This window comes from Hippocampus bargibanti, linkage group LG03 (assembly GCF_051943395.1).
Source record: "Hippocampus bargibanti isolate YZ-2025 linkage group LG03, ASM5194339v1, whole genome shotgun sequence".
In the NCBI taxonomy this organism is placed as follows: Eukaryota; Metazoa; Chordata; class Actinopteri; order Syngnathiformes; family Syngnathidae; genus Hippocampus; species Hippocampus bargibanti.
In genome coordinates, this window is record NC_142736.1 from 9,392,820 (window position 1) to 9,418,423 (window position 25,604).

A 25,604-nucleotide genomic window follows, 5' to 3' on the forward strand; every position below is an offset into this window, starting at 1 on the left:
ATGAAAAACAGAAATAGACAAACAACGGAATAATCTGTCTGTAGGTTTACTTTCTATAGTACATATTCCATTTATGCGCAGTTCTTCACGTTGGAATATCATTCCAAAGTTGCTTGTCCTCTATTTATCCCGTCAACAAGTCACCTCAATAAGCAGTACAGTGAGACTGTATTGTCTTTACTTAGACCAACTTCGACTTGTCAGGAAACCAGGTCTCCATCTTCCACTCCAAGTAGCAAAGAGTTGAGCAGCGTCAACGATGATGTTTGTGCAATAGGTTATTGGCCCAGTACCACAGGCCAAATATGGTTTAGACTTTTGTTTGATGACGATGAGAAAAACTACGAGCTCTGGGAGACGAGGTTCCTGGCGCACATGGAGTTGCGAGGCCTCAGAGACGTTATTTTGGCCGCCGTTGAGGAAGATAGCGAAGAAGCTCTCGCCGAAGACAAGGCTAAGAATGCATAGGCATATGCAGAGGCATATGCAGAGTTGGTGCAATGTCTGGACAATTAGAGCCTATCGCTGGTCATGAGAGACGCAAGAGGTGATGGAAGAAGAGCACTGGAGATTCTCCGTAAGGATTATGCTGGAAAAGACAAACCACGGGTGGTGAGTTTGTATTGCGAACTTTCTTCACTCCGAAAAGGCAGCTATGAGACAGTCACAGACTACGTCATCCAAGCAGAGCCTGTATTCACCTAATTAAGAAGAGCAGATGAGCACATTAGCGACATGCTTCAGATAGCCATGGTGCTAAAAGGGCTTCCTGACTCTTACAAACCGTTCGTAGTGTACGTCACACAATCTAATGACAAAATGACTTTCGGCGAATTCAAAACTAAGCTAAGAAGTCTTGAGAATACCGAAAAGTATGGAAAAGGTGACCAGAGTGCCAACGAAGACAACGTAATGAAGACCAGCGGGACTACAAAACTGCATGGGAGAGGGAGAGGAAGGAAAATGGACCCGGCTGATATCGAGTGCTACACCTGCGGTAAGAGAGGGCACATGGCCAGGACATGTCCTAGCACTTCCCAGCCGAGAAGAGAGGAAAGAAGGTGGGACACGCCACATCAAGGCCGACGCGGTCGAGGACGGGGCCGCGACGTCCTGAAGGGAGCTGCTGACGAGATCGAGTCAGAGCACACATTCAGCTTCAATCCGACAAGTGGAAACAAGAAAGGATTGATGGTCGACAGTGGCGCCACAGCACATATGGTCAAAGACGCCACAAAGTTCAAAACAGTCAACAAGAGCTTCAAACCCGAGGACCACATCATTGAGCTCGCAGATGGAACCAAGATGAGCGGAATGGCAGAGATGAGAGGCGAGGCTGAGGTGTACTTGCTGGACAGCGAGGGACGACGCGTGAACACGAGACTCAAGCAAGCACTCTACATCCCAGAATTTCCGCAGAACATCTTCTCTATCAAATCAGCAACAGCGAGTGGAGCAGAGGTCCGCTTCAAAGACGGGGATGACTGGTTAGTCCACAGGGATGGGACAAAATTCAAAATGGAGGTATTTGGTAGAATGTATTACCTAAATACAATAGAAGAGAAAAATGTCGATGAAGCATATGGTTGTTATGATATCCAAACTTGGCACAAAATACTGGGTCATTGTAACTTCGAAGATGTAGCTAAATTAGAAAAAGTGGTTAAAGGAATGTCTATTAGAGGGAAACACAATCCAAATCAAAACTGAAATATGCACACAGGGCAAGCTGACACAGAGCAGGAACAGACATGCAGATGCTAAAGCTGCAACTGTGCTACAGCTAGTGCACACAGACCTGTGCGGTCCTATGGAACCGCCAGATAAGAATGGCTACAGGTACTCAATAGCATTCACTGATGACCACAGTGGGATGATTTTTCCATATGTTATTAAGGCGAAGGCTGACACGACAAATCAATATGTATCAATATGGAAAAATAAAATGCATCCGATCTGACAACGGCACAGAGTTCACTGGGCAAGAGTTTCAATCTTTACTAACAAAGAATGGGATAAGGCATGAGATATCGGGAGAAGGATGCTGAGTCTTGAACTGCCAGGCAGGAGACCGAGAGGAAGACCGAAGAGGAAGTTTATGGATGTGGTCAAAGAAGACATAAAGGTAGCTGGTGTGACAGAAGAGGATGCACAAAACCAGGATAGATGGAGGACATTGATTCGCTGTGGCGACCCCTGAGGGGAAAAGCCGTAAGGAAAAGAAGAAGAAGAAGGTGAGTATATGGCACTGGCAGCCACAACTCAAGAGAGCATGTACCTTGTCCAATTATTAAAAGGGATAGACAGCAGCAACCACCACGTACCAGTAATAATATATGAGGACAATCAGGGGACAATAGCTTTGCCCAAAAACCCAGTGTGTAGGCAGAGAAGTAAACACGTAGATATTAAATACGTATCACTTAATTTGTAAGGTCTGCGCACACTGATGGGAAAATATCTATAAAATATTGTCTGACAGAAAACATGGTTGCAGATGTTTTTACTAAGACGGTAACAAAAGTGAAACTTGAAAGATTCAGGAGATATTTGTTTGGAGAAATGTAAATATTTTGAAGCTTGCAGTGTTGCAAATATGTAGGATGTTTTTATTTTTACAACAATGTATTTCTTGTTCCGATGTTTTTCGAGTTTTTCTTTTTGTTTGCTGCATGAAATTGTGAACATGTCTTTGAGTGGGAGTGTTGAGCGTGCGTGGGTGGATGTGTGTGTGTGATGCAAAGACACGATTGAGGAAATTTCATGATTGATATCACCTGCGAAACGAGCTGATGATGTGATACCCGGGAATTGTGAAGCCTTTTTAAACGCATGCGCAGAATAAAATTTCGATTTCCCACTGCTGTGCATCATTTCTCTCGTAAGTACTTTCAATCGCGACGAAAAGTTACCATTTTGGTTGCTGTTAAAACGCTAGGACTGCTGCCAGAATGACTAGCGCAACAATGTTCCACATCCAACATGGCGAGAACGTGACGTACAATCTGCGGGGAGAAGGCCAATCTCTCAATGACTATGAAAAATTCTTTCTTACCGGAAGTTCGTGTCGGTAATTTAGTGATGGGAATTCCGGCTCTTTTCAGAGAGCCAGTTCTTCTGGATCGACTCACTAAAATGATCCGCTCTTTGGCTTCCTAATGCAGGGGTCGGGAACCTATGGCTCGCGAGCCATATATGGCTCTTGATGATTGCATATGGCTCGCCGATAAAACTATATACATATTCTCGTTTTTTTCGCCGTTGATTTCCCGTTGGGGCTGCAGTTGGCGGAAAGCGCAATTTTGATTGGATGACACTGGCCGTCAGTCGAAACAGGTAAACGCCCCTTTAAATGAGCCCCACGAGTGCACTTCAGCTTGAATTCACCGAAGGATTCATTAGCCTTTGAGGAGAGAAAATGTTCGGATTCGAATTTGCAATGGAACAACACCATCGATGAAACAGTCGAATGTCAGTCGAATATCAGTGACATTTTAACAAGCCCCGTGTTAACGTTAGCATCAACATACTGCTGCGAGAAGTAGATTGCAGATAGCAAGTGTGGAAGCTTATGAGCCGTGCGCAGGCTAGCTAGCAGTAACTCCGCCTCCGGACCGGCAAGTTGAATTTCATTCCGATCGTTTGCCTGGATTTTTACTCATCACGAGGAACGGAAAAACATTCATGTTAACGGTGAGTACTATCACAAAGTTAGTTTAAATAATCCATTCTGATATTTTGTTGAAAAGTGACCGCGCGTGTTTGCGTGTGTGCGCGCGCGCGTGGCTCTCGCTGAAGAACATTTCTAAATATTTTACTTTTATGGCTCTCTTAGTCAAAAAGGTTCCCGACCCCTGCCCTAATGGCTCCTCAGTTTGTTTGTTTTTGTTTTTTTTATTGCTTAAATTAATTAACTACCAAAAATCATATATAATTATGTGAAAAAATGAATTACTCATGTAAAAAAATGACACTATATCAAAAATATATATTTTTTTATGGCTTTGTGCACAAAGACTTGCACTAACTTTCACTTTCCTTGTGGTTACTCTGGTCTGATAATCAGCTGTCACTAATTTGCTTTTCATATTAATAATGCTATCATACCAACTAGTAACCTCAAAACGCTTCTCCTCACTGCTGCGTGCCTGTAATTCTCCCCTCCCTCACGGATATCGACCAATCACGTGCGGCTTTAACCAGAGACTGAGGGGCGGGGAATGGAGGACAAAATGTTGCTCAATGTTAGGAACGAGTTCTCTTCGTTCACTTCAGAGATTCGGTTCTTTCGCGAACGACACATCACTACGGTATTGCCCGTGTGTTCCTTTTAGGGGCTCATTGGTTCGACTGACAGGTAATTTGTATTTATAATATAAATTGTGCTGTATGGGAAGTCAACAGTTGCTTTGAGATCTCGTCAATGCATGTCGGCACTCTATATTTGTTTTTTAAACAGACGTTCAAAGCGAACGTAGCCGTGTCTGCCAAATTTAGCGTGCTAAGCTTGATAAGAACTCTATTGTGTTTTTGTGATCGTAAGAAAGGACACGTGAACAGCAGATTGGTGTAAAAGTACACATAGACGTGGTGGTGTCTTCGAAACACAGCCACAGTATTTCAGCCTTTTGCTTCATATCCTGATTTGGTTCCCGCCATGATGCTGAAGCGGAAGTTGGGGTTGAACGTCTTAGCCACTACTGCGTATGTGTTGACAGGTTCCGTTTGCTTCGTTACTTGCCAACATTATAAAAGTGTGTGCAGTAATCCATTTCGTGTCTTCGAGCTTTGTTGGTGAAATTACTATTATTATAATATATATTTTCTTTGGAGAGAAAGTAAGAGGGGCCAACCTTTGATGGTTTGGTCATGTCCAGAGGAGGGAGAGTGACTATATCGGGAGAAGGATGGTGAGCCTTGAACTGCCAGGCAGGAGACAGAAAGGAATACTGAAGAAGAGGTTTATGGATGATGTCAAAGAGGACATTATGATAGCTGGGGCGAGAGAAGAGGATGCTCAAAACCGGGGACGATGGAGGACACTTTTTCGCAGTGTCGACCGCTGAAGGGAAAAGCCGAAAAGAAAGACTTGTTCTATCTTGATTGATTGAAATTTTTCATTGTTCTTTAATTTTTGAATAATGTATTTTTCTGAAAAGGTGTTTTTTGCTCCTTCAACTATATAAAGTACAGGTACCATCCGACTTACGACCGGGTTCCGTACTGACCAAACGGTCGTAAGTCAGAATCTATTCAAAATGGCCGACGCAAGGGTTCTACTACAGGAAAGTACACGATGTCAATCTGTTGTTTTTAAGCAACTTTTTCTATTGAATACTATTATATAAGAAACTGTTTACAGTTAATTTATAAATCTAAATATGTCATCAAATCCATCCTGTGTTCTTCCATCACTGTTTGGTTCGGAGCCGCCATAAAAATGGACAAAATCCAACTTCAACAGACAGTTAGGACTGCGGAAAAAATCATTGGCACCCTACACACTCTCGAGGGCTTGCACATTGCAAGAATCCAAACAAGGGCGCGGAAAATCCGACTGGACCCTCCGCGCCCTGCCCACCACTTTTTCCAACTACTCCCCTTAGGCAGGTGCTACCAATCCATGCGCACCAAATCCAGCAGACATTTAAACAGCTTCTTCCCCCAACCGATTAACTCTTTAAACAGTAACTAATGGGTTTATTTTGATTGTTCGTCCCTGATTCATTGCTTCTATGGATGGATAAATCATCAGGAAGCCAGGTGTTGAACAGAAAGTTGGTTTAATCTTGAAGAGAGCGGAGACATCGTGGTCTCGGCCAAGAAGGAGGCATGCAGAGGAGAGAGAGAGACGAACTGCAATGGGAGATCATTTATACGGCGCACAGTGTGTGAAGCGATAGGATGCGACGTAATGTAGATGCGACATCATGTAAAGGAAGGCAGGATATGATGTATCAGGAAGCCCAAAACGTAAACAAAGATTAGAAAGCGATGTTTAAAGATGTTTGTATCGCGAATTACCCCAACAGTAACCCAAATAGGACTCTATGGTGCCTCAATTTTCTCCATTTTTTGATGATACTAGTGCAGCGTGTTCTACCGGAGACAAATTCCTTGTGTATTCTACATACATGATTCTGATATTATCAGTTTATATAATAATAATAAATATAATAATAATAATAATACATTTCATTTCTAAGCGCCTTTCAAAACTCTCAAGGTCACTTTTCAGTCACAGGAGAAGTTTTTCTGTGGGTGAGCAGCGGCAGCCACACGTGTCAGCGTTCACCCGGAGGTAAATAGATAGAAAGCTAGCTAGCTAATAGATAGTGTGATATCATGAGAGGCTAGCTCTCATCGGGACAGGACAAGAAGTGCAATGGACGACAGGTTTGGATACAAACAAAAGGTTTTAATCAAGGGTTCCAGGGGGAATTCACAAGCAACAAAGGTTTGAATAGTGTCTATTCCAATACTTATCAAAATAAAGTCTCTTCTGATACTTAAATCCAAATAAAGTCTCTTCTGATACTTAAATCCAAATAAAGTCTCTTCTGAGGTAAAACTGAAGACTGAGTTCTTTTCCAAGAGTCTCTAGGCCTCACCCCTCTTGACGTCCTCCTCATGTAGCCTAGCCACCTTAGCTAGGTTCAAATCCAGTGTCCAGTCGTATGGTCCCAACTGGCAATGAGTTCCACGCAGCAATCAACTTCTCCACAGAGCACAGCAATCGAGCTTGTCTTTCCCCAAGCTCCACACTCAGAGGGTCTCTGCCTTAAGAGCCTTGCTTGCCAATCAAGCCCTGATCAGCTGCAGGTGTGTGGTTTTAATTGCTGCCTTCCACCAGATGGGGCCAAGACTCTCTGGGTGGAGCCATCTTAGGGGGATGTATTTGCCCTCCAGGACACAGCCTCTCGTGACATCACCATAGCCAATACATAGACAACTAGCTATATAACTAATAGATAGCCAGCCAGATAGCTAGCTAGCCGGCCAGTTAGCTAATAGGTAGTAAATAGATAGCTTATTTATATTTAGACCTGCCAAACTTGCCGTATGCGTTACCGGGCTGCTATCGCGTTGCGGTGCTAGGCGTAGAATTAAAATAAAAAAATAGGGTCTGGTGGTCTTAAGTATGGGTGGTCGTAAGTTGAGCCGGTCCTAAGTCGGATGGTACCTGTATTTGTCGACTCCAAGTAAAACTTACAAAAAATAAAATAAAAAAGTTCACGAAGTGGAATAAAATGGAATTTTCAACAGACCAAGCTTTTACGTCGGATGCCCTTCCTGACACAACCCTCTGAATTTATCCGGGCTTGGGACCGACACAATAAGACATTGGCTTGTGTCCCCTTGTGGCTACAAAACATGCAACTCTATGAACTTAATAAAGATGAAAATGCTCAGTAAAAGGCTCCCACACAAAATGGTTGGCACGTTCAAATAAAGTATAAAACTATACTCACCATTTGGCATACATAATTACTTGCTCACATACATTAGGCATTTTCTGTAGGTGCTGGATATCATGGTTAAAAATCGTGAGAACGACAGCTTTGAGACCTTCTCCCCTCTGCCTCCACCTACGTCCCCGGGCCAGCGAGGTGACCCCTATGGGAATGGTGAGAAACCCACACGCATGTTGCCATTCGCATCTAAACCCTGGCAATTATACAAAAAAGAATGGCAATCTTGCCTCAGTAATTGGATGAGAATAATATACATAATAAAATGCCCCATGATTTTGTTTTGCTGTCAATGCAGATGAAGAATCCGGTGATGTATCCAAGCTTGCTGAGGTTCCTGCTGTCAAAAGGAAAGTGGTGAGGAGACCGCAGCCCAAGTTGGACTCCCACAGGTTGTTGTCTACCCTCTTGCATATGATGTTATTTGCATGGACATTTTATGCTAAGATTGGGCTTGATATATCCATAAATATTAACTACAGTGATACCTTGGCTTACAAATTTAATTGGTTCCCAGAGTGTGTAAGGTGAAAAGCGTGTATGCCAAAAATTAATTTTCCATAGGAAACCATTGAAATGAGAATAATCCGTTCCCAGGTCCCCATCAAACATAATTTTCTACTTTCTAATTTTCTAAGCCTTAAAACTAAGCAAAATACACCTTATTTTATGTAGAATAAATGTGCTATGGTATTATAATTAAAGAAATAAACTGTACTGTATAATAACATCATTTTATTTACCTTTGTGATGGTCGTTGATGGCTTGATGGAATGGATAGCTTTTTGCATAAAGTGTCTCAAGGAGCTCTGGGTTGTACATCTTGGAAGTGTGATATTGCAACAGATGCAAGCAGACACACTAAAACATCATTGATAGCTGGTTCCCTGGCTTGTCTTTATTTCAAATTGAACTGATGGCCAGTGCGGGTTATTTGTGGAGCCTGATTGATGGGAATTTTAACCTTGCAGTCTACACTCTGCCTTTGAATTATCAAAGTTGAAACGAGTCCAAATTTCACTGTTTTCTATCCATTTCGTCACTCTCTCTCCGTCGTCTGCCAGTCTCTTTAATGGTTAAACCACCTCCCCTCACTGCTGCGTTTTTGACCAATCACGTGGCTTTAACCGAAGACTGGGGGTGGGGAATGGAGGACAAAAACAAGCCGGCTGCCATTTTCTTTTAGAACGGGCTCGTTCGCGAACGGCACATCACTCATTGTAGCAGCTCTGTGTGTATCCCGAAAAATAGTTCATATGCCAAGGTAAATTTTTCATGAATTGAACGTTCGTGAACCAAAAAGTTCATCAAACAAGGGGCTCGTAAACCGAGGTATCACTGAATCCACAACTATTAACTACTTTGTGTGAACAACCAGGCGTTAAATGTTTTTTTTGCTCTCAGACTGACGTCTGAAAAAGGACTTCCGGCCCTGCGAACCCTTTTTGACGATGTCCGCTTCAAAGGCAAAGGGCATGAGGTCAGACTCTGTCGCATCTCTGAATGGAAACACGGTGAGCTCCACTATATGTGTGTGGTATTTCCTCTCACCAGGCGGAGGACGTGCGCCTGCTGATGCAGAAGATGGAGAACTGGGCGCACAGGTTGTACCCCAAACTTCAGTTTGAAGATTTCATTGACAAAGTGGAGAAGCTGGGCGCCAAAAAGGATGTGCAGGTAGGACAGACACACAGACAGATGGACATACAAATCATCCCATTCCCTCCTGCACTTGAAGTTGGCTGATGTTTGTCTTGTGTCAGACTTGTCTAAAAAGGATACGCCTGGACATGCCACTGACACATCAAGATTTTACGGGTAAGTGTTTTTTTTTTTACTGAAGAATTTGCATCTTGGGTTCTAAATACTGAATAAATACCACAGGTGACAATGAGGTTCCTCCTGAACCCGATATTGTGGCAGATTCCGATCCATTTAGCAGTCAGAGGTTGCCGATCCATTCCACCCCAGTGCCTGCCGGCCCACTTGCCGCCTCCCTCACAGATGAGCAGCGCCAACGCATGGAGCTCAGCAGAAAGCGAGCCCAGGAGAGGAGGATAGCTCGCCAGCAACAGATCACGGGTAAGCGTGTCTTTATTTCAACGGATCTCATCTCAAAACCCACCTATTTAAAATTGCATTTTCTGTGTAGCTCTCTCTGTTTCTATTGATAATTGTATTTTATTTATTTTATTCTATTTGTGATTGTATTTTATTTATTATAGTACCTATGCTTGTCTGTGACTGTAAAGTGTCCTTGAGAGCTTTGAAAGGCGCTTGAAATAAAATTTATTATTATGATTATTATTTAGCAGATAATGCCACGGTCTGTCAATCTGTCAAAAAATAAAAAAGTCTTCCTAAATTCCACAGATGAAAAATGGAATTTGTATTTAAAGGGTAAATTGGCTGCAAAAAGAGCTTTCTTTACAAAACCTAACTTGCATGCTGGTGGCTGTTTCCTGCGTTTGAAAGTGTTGAGAGAGGAGTGCGCACTGGCTCATAAGTTTCGAAGGAACATCGGCCATTGTAAATGATAAGTGATGTCACGTTCCTAATACTGCACCTGTATTTATTGTGATCCTTCAGACTCATCATTGCAAGGAGGTGAATCCTCAGTGAACAACTCAGAACATGCTATCAGTGTCACCTGTTCCAAAGGACATGATGATGATGATGATGATGATGATGATGCAGCAGTCTCTTTGTTAGAAAGCTGCGACAGCGCCCACCCCACCCCTCAGCAAGAGCCGTGATGATGCAGAGTAATTCTGAATAATGCGAACTATTTGATTCAATTTAAAGCATTGCATTCAACTGCTGTTCTTCCTTACAGATCACATGTGTTATAAAGGGATTGTGCTTCCATTCGAAACAGAGGACTCCGGTTCTTTGTACTGATGGTCAATTATTTAATGTGATTTCACACCACCTTTAAACTACAAACAAGTATAAAAAATATAGCTATTATTTACACATAAACATTTGGACTTTACATCAATGAAATAAAACGTATGCAAATCGTACAAACCACTTTGCCTGCTTTCCGTCCGAAATGGAAGTTTTGATTTTAGTCCTTTTTATCTTTTCCTTGCTAAACAGTACAGCGATAAAGCATGTCCATTCTCGCCGTCTTCTCAGTGAAAATGAAACTAAAGGAGCGCGGAAAGTAAAACCTGTACCGGAAGTGACAACAACCCAACGTAATGTCAAGAAAACAGCCATCTGCTGGTCAACTATGGGATAGCAGTCAAAGAGATGTATCAGCAGCATTTACAGGGATGATTCACGATTCAAAATATGTTGCAAAGTAAAAAAAGGCATTCTGCACACTTTGTTGACCATTTTAAATGCACATCTTTCTCACCGAGGTTGTTGAGGTGATTATCAGAAGCAAACCTTTCTTTGTACTAGAAAGTAAATTAGCTTATTGCAGGGACGAGAATGACGAATGAGAAAAAAGTCTGGAAAAAAAGGGGGGGGGGGGCACATGCATATAAACTATATATATATATATATATATATATATATATCCTTTCGGCTTTTCCCTAGAACAGGGGTGGGCAAACTTTTTGACTCGCGGGCCGCATTGGGTTCTAAAATTTGACAGAGGGGCCGGGCCAGGAGCATTTAGAGGGAGTGTTTGGGCCGGAAATACTAAGCCTAAAGCATTAAAGGACAACCGACGCCTTCCGACAAGTTATGTCCATAATTTATAAAATCACTTCAAATGACTTTGACTGAGCGTATTTTACAAAGATTCCACAGCATATAGCTATAGTTTACGTTCTAAGACTTGCGCTGAATATTCACTAAGTCTTGTTTTCGAGTTGATGACGATCCCCATGTGACGTCACGTTTGGACCGCCCCTGACCGAGAAAGTGACACACAATGCATTTTGGGTACTTTGTTTGGTCTGAAAACTTCGTGTTGATGGCGAAATTAGAAGGAAAACACAACACATAAATAACGCCATGGTGAATCGTTGTGTGTTGCACCAAGACAACTATTTGATATTCGCTGACACAAATTCCCAGCTGACAAATCAGCCCATTTCCAACGGAGCTTGGGCGCAATCTTCTGCATTTTCTGGGTGCTACATTGCTGTCATTGGCGGCTCGAATTGATATGGGAGGACTCCTTGTATCAATTGCAAACATTTATGCTTTCCTCTTCAGAACTATTTGAATCATATTCATAACTGGATGAGTAACAAGAAAACATCTTCTCCGAATCTGAAGCCATTGTTTTGATTCTCGATCAAAGGCAAGACGTCTTGGTGTGACGTCACGAACAGGGGGGTGGGACCTTCTGAAACTGGCCATTTCCAGATTCATTTTGAAGTCATTTTTATTGGTGTTTTTCATTTAACTAAAAATATCAGCCTTTAGTCTTATCAGCCTAGTATTATAGACGCTATAAAACGTTTTTATAATGTCAGTGGGAAACACGAAAAAATGGTGCCGGTTGTCCTTTAAATGTAGTGTGTACAAACCTCAGCACAGTAAGAACCCAATTTTTTAACTGTCTTTCAAATGTGAAAAATATCCCTGATCAGTTAATAAATTTGTCTCAAGGAATATGGCGTTTACATACTATTTCGCAGATACTTGGAGGAGGAAATGGAAATACAGTAAAGTCTCGTTATATCGATATCGGATATATCGATAGTCCCGGTTATATCGATACTATTTCTATGCACGCACGGAGAAAATTACATGCAAACAGGGTCGGATATATCGATAGTCCCGGTTATATCGATATTTTTTCGGACTCCCTTGAATATCGATATAACGAGACTTTACTGTAGATTAAAATAACATATGCACTGTGATTCATCAAGATTGCGTCTGTTTTTAATAAGTTTTCATTGGAGTTAAAGTTAAAAAGTTAAAGAAATCAACATTTATTGAAAAATGGAATCACTTTCAACATTCAAAACATTATTCCACAACGAAATATTCAAGCTCAATAATGCCTACTTGTGTTAAATTCCGTCAAATCATAGATGGTTTGTCCTGACCGCGCGCTCAACAAACTCCTCACTGACGCCCTCGCCTTCACGCGCAAACAATACACGTGTACCGTCGCCGAGCACACAGACATAGGCAACCTGCAGTGAAATTTGCATACTCGGCACGGCAGCCAATCAGAAGCCTGCTTCTTTCTTCCGGACTTTCGCAAGCGTTATGAAGTCGTCCAATTGCATATAATTTTCCGAAATAGATGCACAGATCCTCAGCCCAGAAGATTCAAAAGAAGCTAACAACATATGTGACGCTACAAAACGTAAATTTACATTAAACCGTGACTGTACGTGAGACTCATGAAAGGGGCTGAGTGGCTCGTAGGAAGCAATCCAAACGTTGCATTGTGCACCACAATGACAATCGACTATTGCAGCAAAATCTAGCCATGCACATTTACCGTAAATTATGCAAGGTAGCATTTGTAGTAGGTACATTCTTGATTTAAAAGAAAACGTTATACTTTGTGACAATGTTTTTTAATGTGATTAGTTGTCTCATTGTGCTTCAGGTTGTGAAAGATGGGGCAGGCAACTTTTCAGTTATCCGCCCTGTTGTCCGCTGACTTTTTGTCATGAGTTTCAGACGCTGTTTTTACTATAATTTGGGCAGGTTTGGCGGGCCGGATTAAAAAGCCTAACGGGCCGTATGTGGCCTGCGGGCCGTAGTTTGCCCATACCTGCCCTAGAACCTGTTCTCTTCACAAGGGCGAATCATTCGGTTATTCAACCTGATGTGGCATATGTCACACTGCCACAAGTTGTCTCCTTCTGACATAACACCTGATTTTTTTTACTCGTCTGCTTATTCAAAAGTGGGCCTTTACCTGTTTTGACATCAACGGCACCTAAATCAAGATCATCCAATCAAAATGGCGGTTTCCGCCAACTGGCGTCGGTATCATCCCAGTATCTGGTCATTTAGTATGAAAAAGTCAGAAATCTGCCGATCGGCGGAAAATTGTCATCCCTGTTATTGATATGTTTGAGTTTAGGTTAGGTGTTGTTTGCCTCCACACGAAACTAACGTATCAAATTAAATACATCATGACTGTACAGCAATGATGTCAAGTCCGCCACATCATTTTATTCGCCCCGCGAAAGCAAACGAAGCATATCAAGTGCCATGATGCTTGCTAAAGTCCAAACCAAATTCTCATCTGTCATATTATTTGTTCTTTAGATTTTTGTTGTTTTGACTTTAAGACGGCGCCGCGAGATTTATTGTATTTTGTTTTTCTACTTGCATTCCTTTCATCTTCCTTTCATAACTCTGGTGCTGTAAAATGTAAATTTCTCCACTGCGAGACTCTTCTTTTCCTTTCGGCTTTTTCCTTCAAAAGTTTGCCACAGCAAATCAGTGTCCTCCATCTTTAGAGGTTTGATCCACAAATCCAATCCAATAACAGTCATTCTTGACTTGAGATTTGAAAACTAGTTATTCATTAATTTGTTTGTTCTGTATGTAATATGTGGAGATGGAGACTGTAACTACAATGTGGCAAAAAATGAGTTTGACAACCCTGTTGTACAGTCTGTTGGCATTCTCATGAAAACACCACCACAATGCTTGATTTGTCAAAATGTACTCTAAAATATAGAATGCATCTTGTGCAGCAAAATTTTCAATAGTGGTTGCTCTAAGTCTGGTTGCTCAAATTGTATCAACAGAACAAGCATTGTGTTTGGCAACCCTTCTCTCACTCCACAGTCTCTTTGCCCAAAGAAAAGTGGCAGCTGCAGACTGTATCTCACGCTTACGATCAATCAAACTCACAGCTCGTCGCACAGTAGCCTCGTGGGGCAGCTCCTCCTGCTTGCATGCTGCACATCATCAAAATGAGCTGCCACCGCTTGTCCTCATCAATATCACTCATACTGGTTGAACCTGGAGATGGGGCTCGTTGGCGAGCGCCTGGTGGCCGGGCCTACACCCATGGGGCCCGGTCGGGCTCTGCCCGAAGAGGAAACTTGGGTCCCCCTTCTCAAGGGCTCACCACCCATGGGAGGGGCCAGAGGGGTCGGGTGCAATGTGAGCTGGGCAGCAGCCAAAGGCGGGGACCCTGGCGGACCGACCCTCGACTGCAGAAGCTAGCTCTGGGGACGTGGACTGTCACCTCTCTTACAGGGAAGGAGCCTGAGCTGGTGCACGAGGTTGAAAAGTTCCGTCTAGACATAGTTGGGCTTGCCTCCACACACAGCCTGGGTTCCGGTACCAGCCCTCTCGAGAGGGGTTGGACTCTCTTCCACTCTGGAGTTACCCACGGTGAGAGGCGTAGAGCAGGTGTCGGCATACTTATTGCCCCCCGACTCGCCGCCTGTACATTGGGATTCACCCCAGTAGACGAAAGGGTTGCTTCCCTCCACCTTCAGGTGGGGCGGCGGGTTCTGACTGTTGTCTGTGCATATGCACCAAACAGCAGTTCAGTGTACCCATCCTTTTTGGAGACCTTAGGGGGTGTGCTGGAGAGCGCTCCCCCTGGGCACTCCCTTGTTCTGCTGGGCGATTTCAATGCTCATGTGGGCAATGACAGTGGGACCTGGAAGGGCGTGATTGGGAGGAATGGACCCCCGATCAGAACAGGAGTGGTGTCTTGTTATTAGACTTCTGTGCTCAACACGGATTGTCTATAACAAACACTTTATTCAAACATAAGGGTATCCATATGTGCACGTGGCACCAGGACACACTTGGTCGCAGTTCGATGATTGACTTTATAGTTGTATCATCGGATTTGCGGCCTCATGTTTTGGACACTCGAGTGAAGAGAGGGGCGGAGCTGTCAACTGATCACCACCTGGTGGTGAGTAGGCTCCGTTGATGGGGGAAGATGCCAGTCCGACCTGGAAGATTCAAACGTGTTGTGAGGGTTTGTTGGGAACGTCTGGCAGAATCCCCTGTCAGAAGGAGTTTCAACTCCCACCTCCGGCAGAACTATACACATGTCCCGGGGGAGGTGGGGGACATTGAGTCCGAATGGACCGTGTTCCGTACCTCCCTTGCTGAGGCGGCAAATCAGAGTTGCGGCCGTAAGGTGGTTGGTGCCTGTCGTGGCGACAATCCCCGTACTCGCTGGTGGACACCAGTAGTAAGGGATGCCGTAAAGCTGAAGAAGGAGTCCTACCGGGCTTATATAGCCTGTGGGACTCCTGAGACACACGTATCGACTAGCCAAGCGGAATGCAGCCTCGGTGGTCGCCGAGGCAAAAACACGGACATGGGAAGAGTTCGGTGAGGCCATGGAAGCCGACTTCCGGACCGCTTCGAGGAAATTCTGGTCCACCATCCGGCGTCTCAGGAGGGGAAAGCAGTGCACCACTAACACTGTGTACAGTGAGAGTGGGGCGCTGCTGACTTCTAGTCGAGACGTCGTGAACCGGTGGGCAGAGTACTTCGAAGACCTCCTCAACTCCACCAACACGCCTTCCTTGGAGGAAGCAGTGTCTGGGGACTCCGAGGTGGGCCCTCCGATCCTTGTGACTGAAGTCACCGAGGTGGTTAAAAAGCTCCTCGGTGGCAAGGCCCCGGGGGTGGATGAGATCCGACCGGAGTTCCTAAAGGCTCTGGATGTTGTGGGGCTGTCCTGGCTGACACGCCTCTGCAACATTGCATGGTCATCGGGGAGAGTGCCTCTGGATTGGCAGACCGGGGTGGTGGTCCCCCTTTTTAAAAAGGGGGACCGGAGGGTGTGTTCCAACTACAGAGGGATCACACTCCTCAGCCTCCCTGGAAAGGTCTATTCAGGGGTCCGAGAGGGGCGGGTCCGTCGGAAAGTCGAGCCTCAGATTGAGGAGGAACAGTGTGGTTTTCGTCCCGGCCGCGGAACAGTGGACCAGCTCTACACCCTTAGCAGGGTCCTCGAGGGCGCATGGGAATTCGCCCAACCACTCTACATGTGTTTTGTGGACTTGGAGAAAGCGTTTGACCGTGTCCCTCGTGGAGTTCTGTGGAGGGTACTTCGGGAGTATGGGGTACATGAGCGGCTGATACGGGCCGTTCGGTCCCTATATGACCGATGTCAGAGTCTGGTTCGCATTGCCGGCAGTAAGTTGGAATCGTTTCCAGTGAGGGTTGGGCTCCGCCAAGGCTGCCCTTTGTCACCGATTCTGTTCATAACCTTTATGGACAGAATTTCTAGGCGCAGCCGAAGCGTTGAAGGTTTCCGTTTTGGTGGCCTCAGTATAGCATCTCTGCTTTTTGCAGATGATGTTGTACTGTTGGGGCCTTCAAGTGGAGCTCTCCAACTCTCGCTTGAGCGTTTCGCAGCCGAATGTGAAGCGGCTGGGATGAGAATCAGCACCTCCAAATCTGAGACAATGGTTCTCAGTCGGAAAAGGGTGGAGTGCCCTCTCCGGGTCGGGGAGGAGATTTTGCCTCAAGTGGAGGAGTTTAAGTATCTGGGTGTCTTGTTAACGAGTGAGGGTGAAAGGGATCGAGAGGTCGACAGGCGGATCGGTGCGGCGTCTGCCGTGATGCGGACTTTGTACCGATCTGTCGTGGTGAAGAAGGAGCTGAGCCAAAAAGCAAAGCTCTCAATCTACCGGTCGATCTACGTCCCAACCCTCATCTATGGTCACGAGCTATGGGTTGTGTCCGAAAGAACGAGATCCCGGATGCAAGCGGCCGAAATGAGCTTTCTCCGTCGGGTGTCCGGGCTCTCCCTTAGAGATAAGGTGAGAAGCTCGGTCATCCGGGAGGGGCTCAAAGTCAAGCCGCTTCTCCTCCACATCGAGAGGAGCCAGATGAGATGTTCCGGGCATGCCCCACTGGCAGGAGACCCCGGGGACGACCCAGAACACGCTGGAGAGACTATGTCTCCCAGCTGGCATGGGAACGCCTCGGGATCCGCCAGGACGAGATAGAAGAAGTGGCTGGGGAGAGGGAAGTCTGGGCTTCCCTACTAAAGCTGCTGCCCCCGCGACCCGACCCCGGATAAGCGGCATAAGATGGATGGATGGATGGTTGAACAAATCCAATTCCAATGAATTTGGGAAATGGAGAGTGTTAAACTGAAACAATGGAATACAATGATTTGCAAATCATGTTAAACTATTTTTACTATAATTAAATATACTATGAAGACATTGTATTAACTGTTCAGTGTACAGTCCCTGACAAAAGTCTTGTCCCTTATCAAAGTTCTCGGAACAACAAATAACTTCCATCCACTCTGCCGATCTCTCGCACACCCCCATACTGGATGTAACCCCAAACCATGATTTTTCTGATGAATCGTCCATTGAACTGCATCCCAATTACCGCAAATACTGCAAAAGACCTGTTGGAACCCGCATGGACCCAAGATTCACCCAGAAAACAGTCACATTTGGTGGAGGAACAATCATGGTTTGGGGTTACATCCAGTATGGGGGTGTGCGTGAAGTATCAAGAAATTATTGCCGCCTATTACATCCCAAACTGCAAGAGAGGGCAAAATCTGCAGCAGGATGGTGCTCCTTCTCATACTTCAGCCTCCACATCAAAGTTCTTGAAAGCAAAGAAGGTCAAGGTGCTCCAGGATAGACCAGCCCAATCATCAAACATGACTGTTATTGAACATGTCTGGGGTAAGATGGAGGCTTGGAAGATGAAACCGAAGAATCTTGATGAACTCTGGGAGTCCCGCAAGACTGCTTTCTTTGCCATTCCAGATGACTTCATCAATAAGTTTATTGAGTCATTGCCGAGACGTATAGCTGCAGTCCTCCAAGCTCACGGGAGCCATACACGATATTAATTCATTTTCTAAGGCATCATGACTTTGTGTTCTGACGTTATTGTAGCATATTTGTGTATTCAAAATGAAATATATGTATAATTTCCACATTATTTTTTTGACAAGACTTTTATCCAAGCAAAATCTGACCTTTCTGTCCTAATTAAATAATAAAATTCAATGAATGATACAAAACTTTCTTTTAGTATAATAAGCATAATCATCTAGAGGGCTTTGCCTTTCATATACACCATTTCTGATTCCAATAGATCAACTACAAGTCAAGTTATTTGTTTCTCCGACAACTTGGATAAGCGACAAGACTTTTGTCAGGGACTCTATGATTGGCTCGCTCGTCTGTATCACTGTGCAGGGTTCAATTCTGGCTCCGGCCTCTGTGTCTGTAATTTATATGTTCTCCCCCATGCCTTTCTCCGGGTACTCTGGTTTCCTCCACACATTCCAAACTATGCATGGCAGGTTAATGGAACAAGTCTAAATTGTCCTATAGGTGTGACTGTGTGCCCTGCAATTGGCAGGCACCCGGTTTAGGGGGTCCCCCTCCAAAGACATCTGGGATAGGCTCTGGCATACCCTGTGACCTTTGTGAGGATAAATTGATCAGAAAATGGATGGATTAAGTGTTCAAACTGACTGACTTAAAGGACAACTGACGTCACTTTTTTGTTTCCTAACTAACATTAGAAAAACGTTTTACAGCATCTAAAATACCCAAAACATGCAGTATGATATTTTTATTCAAATGCAAAACACCAATACAAATGACTTAAAGTGTCCAAAATCTGCAAAAAATTGAGCTGCGAATTGGGCATTTTCAGAAAGTCCCGCCCCCATTTCGTGACGCCACGCCAAGACGTCTTGCATTGCTGGAGAATCAAAACAATGGCTTGAGATTGGGAAAATATGCTTTCTTGTTACACATCCAGTTATGAATATGATTCAAATAGTTCTGAAGAGGAAATCATACACATTTGCAATCGATTGAAGAATTCCGTGCCATTTTGAGGCAACATTGGGGGGAAATGGATCACCAAAAAAGAGGCAGAAAATGGTGACCAAGCTCCTGTGAGGAATTAATAAGCCCGTTTCCACAGGCTCATAAATTCCTTTCATGGAGCTTGGTCGCCCTCTTCTGGCTCTTTTTGGTGCAACACGAGGTTTTCAGACCAAACAAGCATTGACGTGATGGAAGGACTGCTACAATGTGTCCTTTTTTCTGTCAGGGGCGTTCCTTCAGTGACGTCATGTACGAACTCGTCACCAACTCAAAAACAAGACTTCCGGAATATTCAGCGCGAGTCTTAAAATGTAAAATATAGCAATATGGGGTGGAATCTTTGTAAAATACGCTCAGTACAAGTCATTTGAAGCCATTTTACAAATTATGGACACAACTTGTCCGGAGACGTCGGTTGTCCTTTAATTGTTTTTAGCAAGTAATCATTAAGTTGAAATTTTATGCCTGCAGCAGGCATTCACTGTTGGTTTTTGGCCAACTATTTTCTCACAAAGAGGCAAGCCTGCTTTTGAATAACTGGACAAATTCAGTAAGTTCCTTTTTTAGTCTTTGCAGCCATCCATTTTCCAGAGCGCTTTATCCTCATTAGTGCCGCGGGGGTGCTGGAGCCTATCCCAGCCGTCTTCGGGAACTAGGCGGGGGACACCCACAATTGGTTGCCAGCCAATCGCAGGGCACACAGAGACAAACAACCATCCACACTCACAGCTCTGTACAATTTGGAGTGTTCAATCAGCCTGTAATGCATGTTTTTGGAAAGTGGGAGGAAACCGGAGGACCCGGAGAAACCACGCGAGCCCGGGGAGAACATGCAAACTCCACACAGGGAGGCCGGACTGGGTCTTGAACTCACGTCCTCTGCACTTTGAAGTCGGCGTGCTAACCACTCGCTATGGGGCCGCCCCGAGTTGTAAATGATTATTTCTCAATTTTTAAGAATAATAATACATTTGATTTCTAAGTGCCTTTCAAAACTCTCAAGGTCACTTTACAGTCACAGCATATTTTTTTTTATTGTGAGTGAGCAGTGGAAGCCACACACGCCAGCGTTCACTCATCCTGGAAGTAACTCAAATAGATAGAAAGCTAATACATAGCTAATACAGTACAAAGCTAACCAGACAGCTAATACTGTAGATAGCGAGCTAGATCGCCAGCAAGCTAGGTAGATAGGTAATAGATAGCAAACTAGATAGCCAACTGGCCAGCCAGACAGCTAAGAGATAGCAAATAGATAGCCAGCTAGATACCAAGGTAGCCAGCTACATAGTCAGATAGTTAATTCATAAATTTTAATCCGGCATTATTAGCATTTTTTATCATTTCAAATAATGTACGATGTACTACAACTTTTATACGGGACTTGTAATTATTTGTAAAAGCAGCTATTAGCCAAGGTTGACCGCTATGATATACATTTTTATCGCTGTGTACGGTTGGATTGATAAAAGCATATTGTGCGCATGCACGGTGAACTGTCTGCATATTTTAAATGGGTTTGTACCTTCAGTTACTAAAAGCGAGCATATGCTCAAAAATATGTCATCTTCCGGTTTAAAAAAAAAACATGTAAAGAGTGCCATGTCCAATCAGACATTAAGTCCACGTCCAATCAGACATTAAGAGTACATGAACTTCCCAAGGTTGGAGTTGTACATTCCAGGTCCATCAGTGAAAGCTCTCGAATCTCCTCCAAGAGTAAGTAGAGGTTCGGGCTTTTGCTTTGGGAGAATTCTTTCTCTTCTTTGGACAGTTTGGGCTGGCGGGTCACCTTCTCCCGAGCCTGTTGTAACGCCTCTTCAGCTTTGCGCACCACTTCCTGAACCAGTTGGCTGCGGCCATGGGACTGAGCTTGGAGGAGTGTCCCACTCTGGTGTGGCCTGTTGCTGACTAACTCGAGGTTGACGCTGTCGGCGTGACAACGTGAAGACAGTATGGAGATACGAACCTGTGGTAGGAAAATAACTCAAATTGGAATCCATCACACATCGATTATAACAGTGGGAAAATAAACATTGCTTGTGAAGAAAGTATAATAGCTGACACAACCATTGCTATAATTGCTGGAAATATATTGATATGTATTTTAATTTTTGCTATGGCTGTTTGCAGTTTTTCAAAGTGTAAATTGCAGGCCAAGAATTTCAGAAATTAACAGTAAACACGACACTGAACATAATAGTAACCAATGGCTACTCACCCCTTTTATTAATGCAACAGCATATATTAGGAATTGAATGATTAAAATTGGGATAAAAAAAATTACAAAGACATACCGTATTTTCCAGTCTATAAGGCGCACGCCAGTATAAGGTGCACCCCCAATGAATTGTGTATTTTCACACATTTTCCATTTATACGGCACACCCGACTATAAGCACCTTCAATGAATGAAAAAAGTTTTCCAAGTAAAGTATAATATATAAATATATATAAAGTATAATATATAAATAGATACAAGTTTATCAAATATAAAGCCCACCGCATTATAGAGCGCTACATTAGAGGCTGCGGCACTACTTCTACTAAGGAAAATTGAGTCGTGGCTGCTGAGAGTTGTTACGAGACCTGGTTTGGCTCAACAATACTTCACCTATAAGGTGCACCAGCGTATAAGGCACGGGGTCATCTTTGGAAGAAAATTAAGGCTTTTGGGTTTGCCTTATACACTGGAAAATACGGTAGTCTTGATATGGCTTTACGTCTTTGCAACATCAAGATGACGCAGTCTGTAATTTACAATCAATTTGCCCAAGGAATCTCCCACATGTCATTGTTTGTACTACTAACATTTCATTATTAGTATCATTACACTTGGAGACAAATGTTTTCGTCATTAAGTTATTATGTATACAACTACTAAATTATAGAACGGACAGATAGAACGGCGGAAAAAAAACAATCATTGGCCCCCTACTCACTCTCGAGGACTTGCACACTGCAAGAATCAAGACAAGCCCTCCGCACCCTGCCCACCACATTTTCCAGCTACTCCCCTCAGGTAGGCGCTACCGACCCATGCGCACCAAATCTAGCAGACATTGAGACAGCTTATTTCCCCTAGAGTCCTCGACATTAACTCTTTAAACAGTAACCCAAGGTCGAACCCATGACCCAAGGTCCAACCCATGACTTACATGAGTGTCTGAAATAGTGTGCAACTTTTCCGCTGGGCGAACAACTTATTAAACGTCTCCGCCCGGGTGGCCGACAACTTCTTCAAGAAAAAAAAAAGAAAAAAAAGTTTTTTTTTCAAATCAAACGTTTGCACGAAGATTTCTCAGAATAAATCAGAATAAATGATTCTGATTTAGAAATCTTCATTTGGTTTGGAAATTTCTGAATTTCGGTTCATTTGGCAATTTACATACTCGGCACGGCAGCCAATCAGAAGCCTGCTTTGTGCTTCCGTCTTTTCCGAGTGTTATAAGGTTGTGCATTTGCATATCATTTTCCAAAGTAGATGCACAGAACCTCAGTCCCAGAAGAAAGATTCAAAAGAAGCGAACAAACTTTATGACGCGACAAAACGTAAACGTACATTATCCTGTGACTGTAAAGTGTACTTGAGAGTTTTGAAAGGTGCTTAGAAATTGAATGCACATTAAAAGCATCGTGGAAAGAAGAATTCACGTGGCTTGTAGCAGACGACGCAACGCAAACATTGCATTGTGGAAAATGACTGAGAAAATGGAGAGTGTATGGACAAACGACCAGCTGGAGCAAAATCATGAGCAAGGGATATTTACGATAAATAAAGCAAGGGAGCATTTGTGGTAGATAAATCCTTAATAAAAATAATCCTTAATACTTGCCAACATTTTTTTTTTCGCTTACTGTGTTTCAAGTTGTGCAAAATGAGGCAGGCAACTTTATGAGACTGTTACACCCACGCTGCAAGAAGGTGAGGTACCGCCGCTCGTTCCTACCGACTGCTGTCAGGCTTCGCAATTCTCAATAATAACGTGGAAAAAACAAAAAAAAAACTGGACACGTGACACTTGTACTGTAAATATGGGTTGATACAATACAGCGATATATATATATCACTAAATATATCTATATATATATATATATATATATATATATACAGTAAAGTCTTGTTATATCGATATTCCTTTCATCACTTTGCTGCTGTGAAATGTAAATTTCTCCACTGTGAGACTAATAAAGGCATATCCAATCCAATCCAATTCAAGGGAGTCCGAAAAAATATCGATATAACCGGGACTATCGATATATCCGACCCTGTTTGCATGTAATTTTCTCCGTGCGTGCATAGAAATAGTATCGATATAACCGGGACTATCGATATATCCGATATCGATATAACGAGACTTTACTGTATATACAGTAAAGTCTCGTTATATCGATATTCAAGGGAATCCGAAAAAATATCGATATAACCGGGACTATCGATATATCCGACCCTGTTTGCATGTAATTTTCTCCGTGCGTGCATAGAAATAGTATCGATATAACCGGGACTATCGATATATCCGATATCGATATAACGAGACTTTACTGTATATACATGGGGAAATTTGCAGTCCACAGCGGCAATTTAAAAGGGGATGGGTTGGGGGGGGGGGTGAAAGGACAGAAAACAAGATATTCTAAGCATAGTAAGATAAAAATGTCATATATATATATATATATATATATATATATATAGTGTTTTATGAAACAGTTTTGCACATTTACAGAATACAGCTGACATTTTTATCTTACTATGCTTAGAATATCTTGTTTTCTGTCCTTTCACCCCCCCCCAACCCACCCCCTTTTAAATTGCCGCTGAGGACTGAAAATTTCCCCATTGTGGGACAAATAAAGTTTTTTTTGATTCTGAAACACTCATGAACTACACCACAAATAGCAGAGTGAAATGGCGTTGATCTTGCACGAGAGATACCATCATGTACAGTCAACTAGTGTGCAATGATTTTTATAGGAAACAATTTTTCGGTACTATAAAAATGAGTAAAGCAACTGTTGAACTTTGTGATAAGTGCATTCGTTCTTCATTTGATAGAGCAAAACCATTTACTATAAATCAGCAATGAAGTACGGGCCACTTACAGTGATGTGGCTGAACAGCATGAAGGTGGTGGTTCCCATGAGGGACGTGGTAAGGATCCGGTCTGAATAACGATGCACAGAACCGCTCTGCCACTCACAGCCGCCGTCCCGTCCCGCAGAGAGCACCTGACCGTCTCGGTTCTTCAGGTACACGGGTCCCTTCATGCCATATCTATGCATGCACCATTTTGGATGTGACATTGTGACGGCAAGAGCAAGCAATCATATTTTATTCACAAACTCCTTTTCTGAACTGCTTATAAAAACAGAACTTCCAACCTTCAAGTAACTAGTAATGTAAACATTGATGTCTCTCATTGAGAAGCTACCTATAAGGGGAAGTTCTAAACTTACAGCGGCACAAAAGCCAATACGCCGTTATCTCGGATGGCGTGAATGACAGCATCAGCCACACAGCACTGGGCCTTGTCCGAATCCCTTTCTTTGAAATACAGACACTGAAACAACTCAGTGGACAACTTCTGCACCTGTTGGGCTGCCTGGAAATGTCACATGATGGTCATTCCCTGAATGTACCTGATTAAACATTTAGAACTATCAAATGTGGGAAATACTAATTTTGGAAGAGAAACCGAAAAGCTGACCCTGTTCTTCTTGTTGATATGATGAGTCAACTCCTCTAGCTCCTTGTTACTGGCTAGCGCTTTGGCAGGGCTCCTTCCACTTTCCAAGTCAATGGCTGCGGTCAAAAGGCGGTGCACCACCACGTCGGCATAGCGACGAATGGGCGACGTGAAATGTGTGTAGCGGTCCAGAGCCAAACCTGAGAAGTGTTAATTAGTCAAAGGCTTATGTCATAAGGCGTAACTTTATGGCTCATTGCCTCTCAATATTCAATGATTACTAAATGAGTGTAATGCATACCATAGTGGGAAAACTGGTCTTGGAGAATGGCACCGGTAGAGAAATACATTGCCTGAGACATGGCTTGGGTAGCCATCATTCTGAGTAGCCTGTTCAGCAGTGGGTCCTGAGGGTCCACAGCCTGGTCGAGAGAGTCAGCTAAAGCCTTATTGGACCTACACAGATACAAATTCACCATTCACCATGTTAGTAGTGATGGTAAACTGAGGCATCATGAACCAATGAGGTTTTACATCCAAATGGTTTGCTTTTGGGCTAAAGCAGTATGCAGTTTGAACTCTTCAACGGTAGCCAAAATGGAACTGTATAGTGCCACTTAGCAGTTTTTTTGACGACGATACTAGTGCAGCGTGTTCTACCGGAAACAAATTCCTTGTGTGTT

At 43.5% G+C, this 25,604-nt stretch overlaps 2 protein-coding genes across 2 annotated transcripts in view; one reads left to right on the forward strand and one right to left on the reverse strand.

Moving 5' to 3' along the window:
- The first annotated feature begins 4,221 nt into the window (after nucleotides 1-4,221).
- On the forward strand, nucleotides 4,222-10,920 carry tipin (timeless interacting protein). The gene is given in 9 exon segments (XM_088991834.1): nucleotides 4,222-4,357; nucleotides 7,510-7,628; nucleotides 7,771-7,864; nucleotides 8,877-8,952; nucleotides 9,027-9,149; nucleotides 9,236-9,290; nucleotides 9,357-9,554; nucleotides 10,062-10,212; nucleotides 10,214-10,920. Coding segments are annotated over 8 exon segments (819 nt in total). The 5' UTR covers nucleotides 4,222-4,357; nucleotides 7,510-7,534; the 3' UTR covers nucleotides 10,242-10,920.
- Nucleotides 10,921-12,311: 1,391 nt separating this feature from the next.
- The window catches only part of dis3l (DIS3 like exosome 3'-5' exoribonuclease), a 53,804-nt gene continuing 40,511 nt past the window's right edge, over nucleotides 12,312-25,604 (reverse strand). Inside the window, exons 14-18 of the mRNA XM_088991835.1 lie at nucleotides 25,223-25,377; nucleotides 24,943-25,121; nucleotides 24,692-24,837; nucleotides 24,338-24,509; nucleotides 12,312-21,203 (exon numbers count right to left, since the gene is read on the reverse strand). Coding sequence (XP_088847961.1) covers nucleotides 20,868-21,203; nucleotides 24,338-24,509; nucleotides 24,692-24,837; nucleotides 24,943-25,121; nucleotides 25,223-25,377 — 988 coding nt within the window. The 3' untranslated portion in view covers nucleotides 12,312-20,867. The remainder of the gene's footprint in view (nucleotides 21,204-24,337; nucleotides 24,510-24,691; nucleotides 24,838-24,942; nucleotides 25,122-25,222; nucleotides 25,378-25,604) is intronic.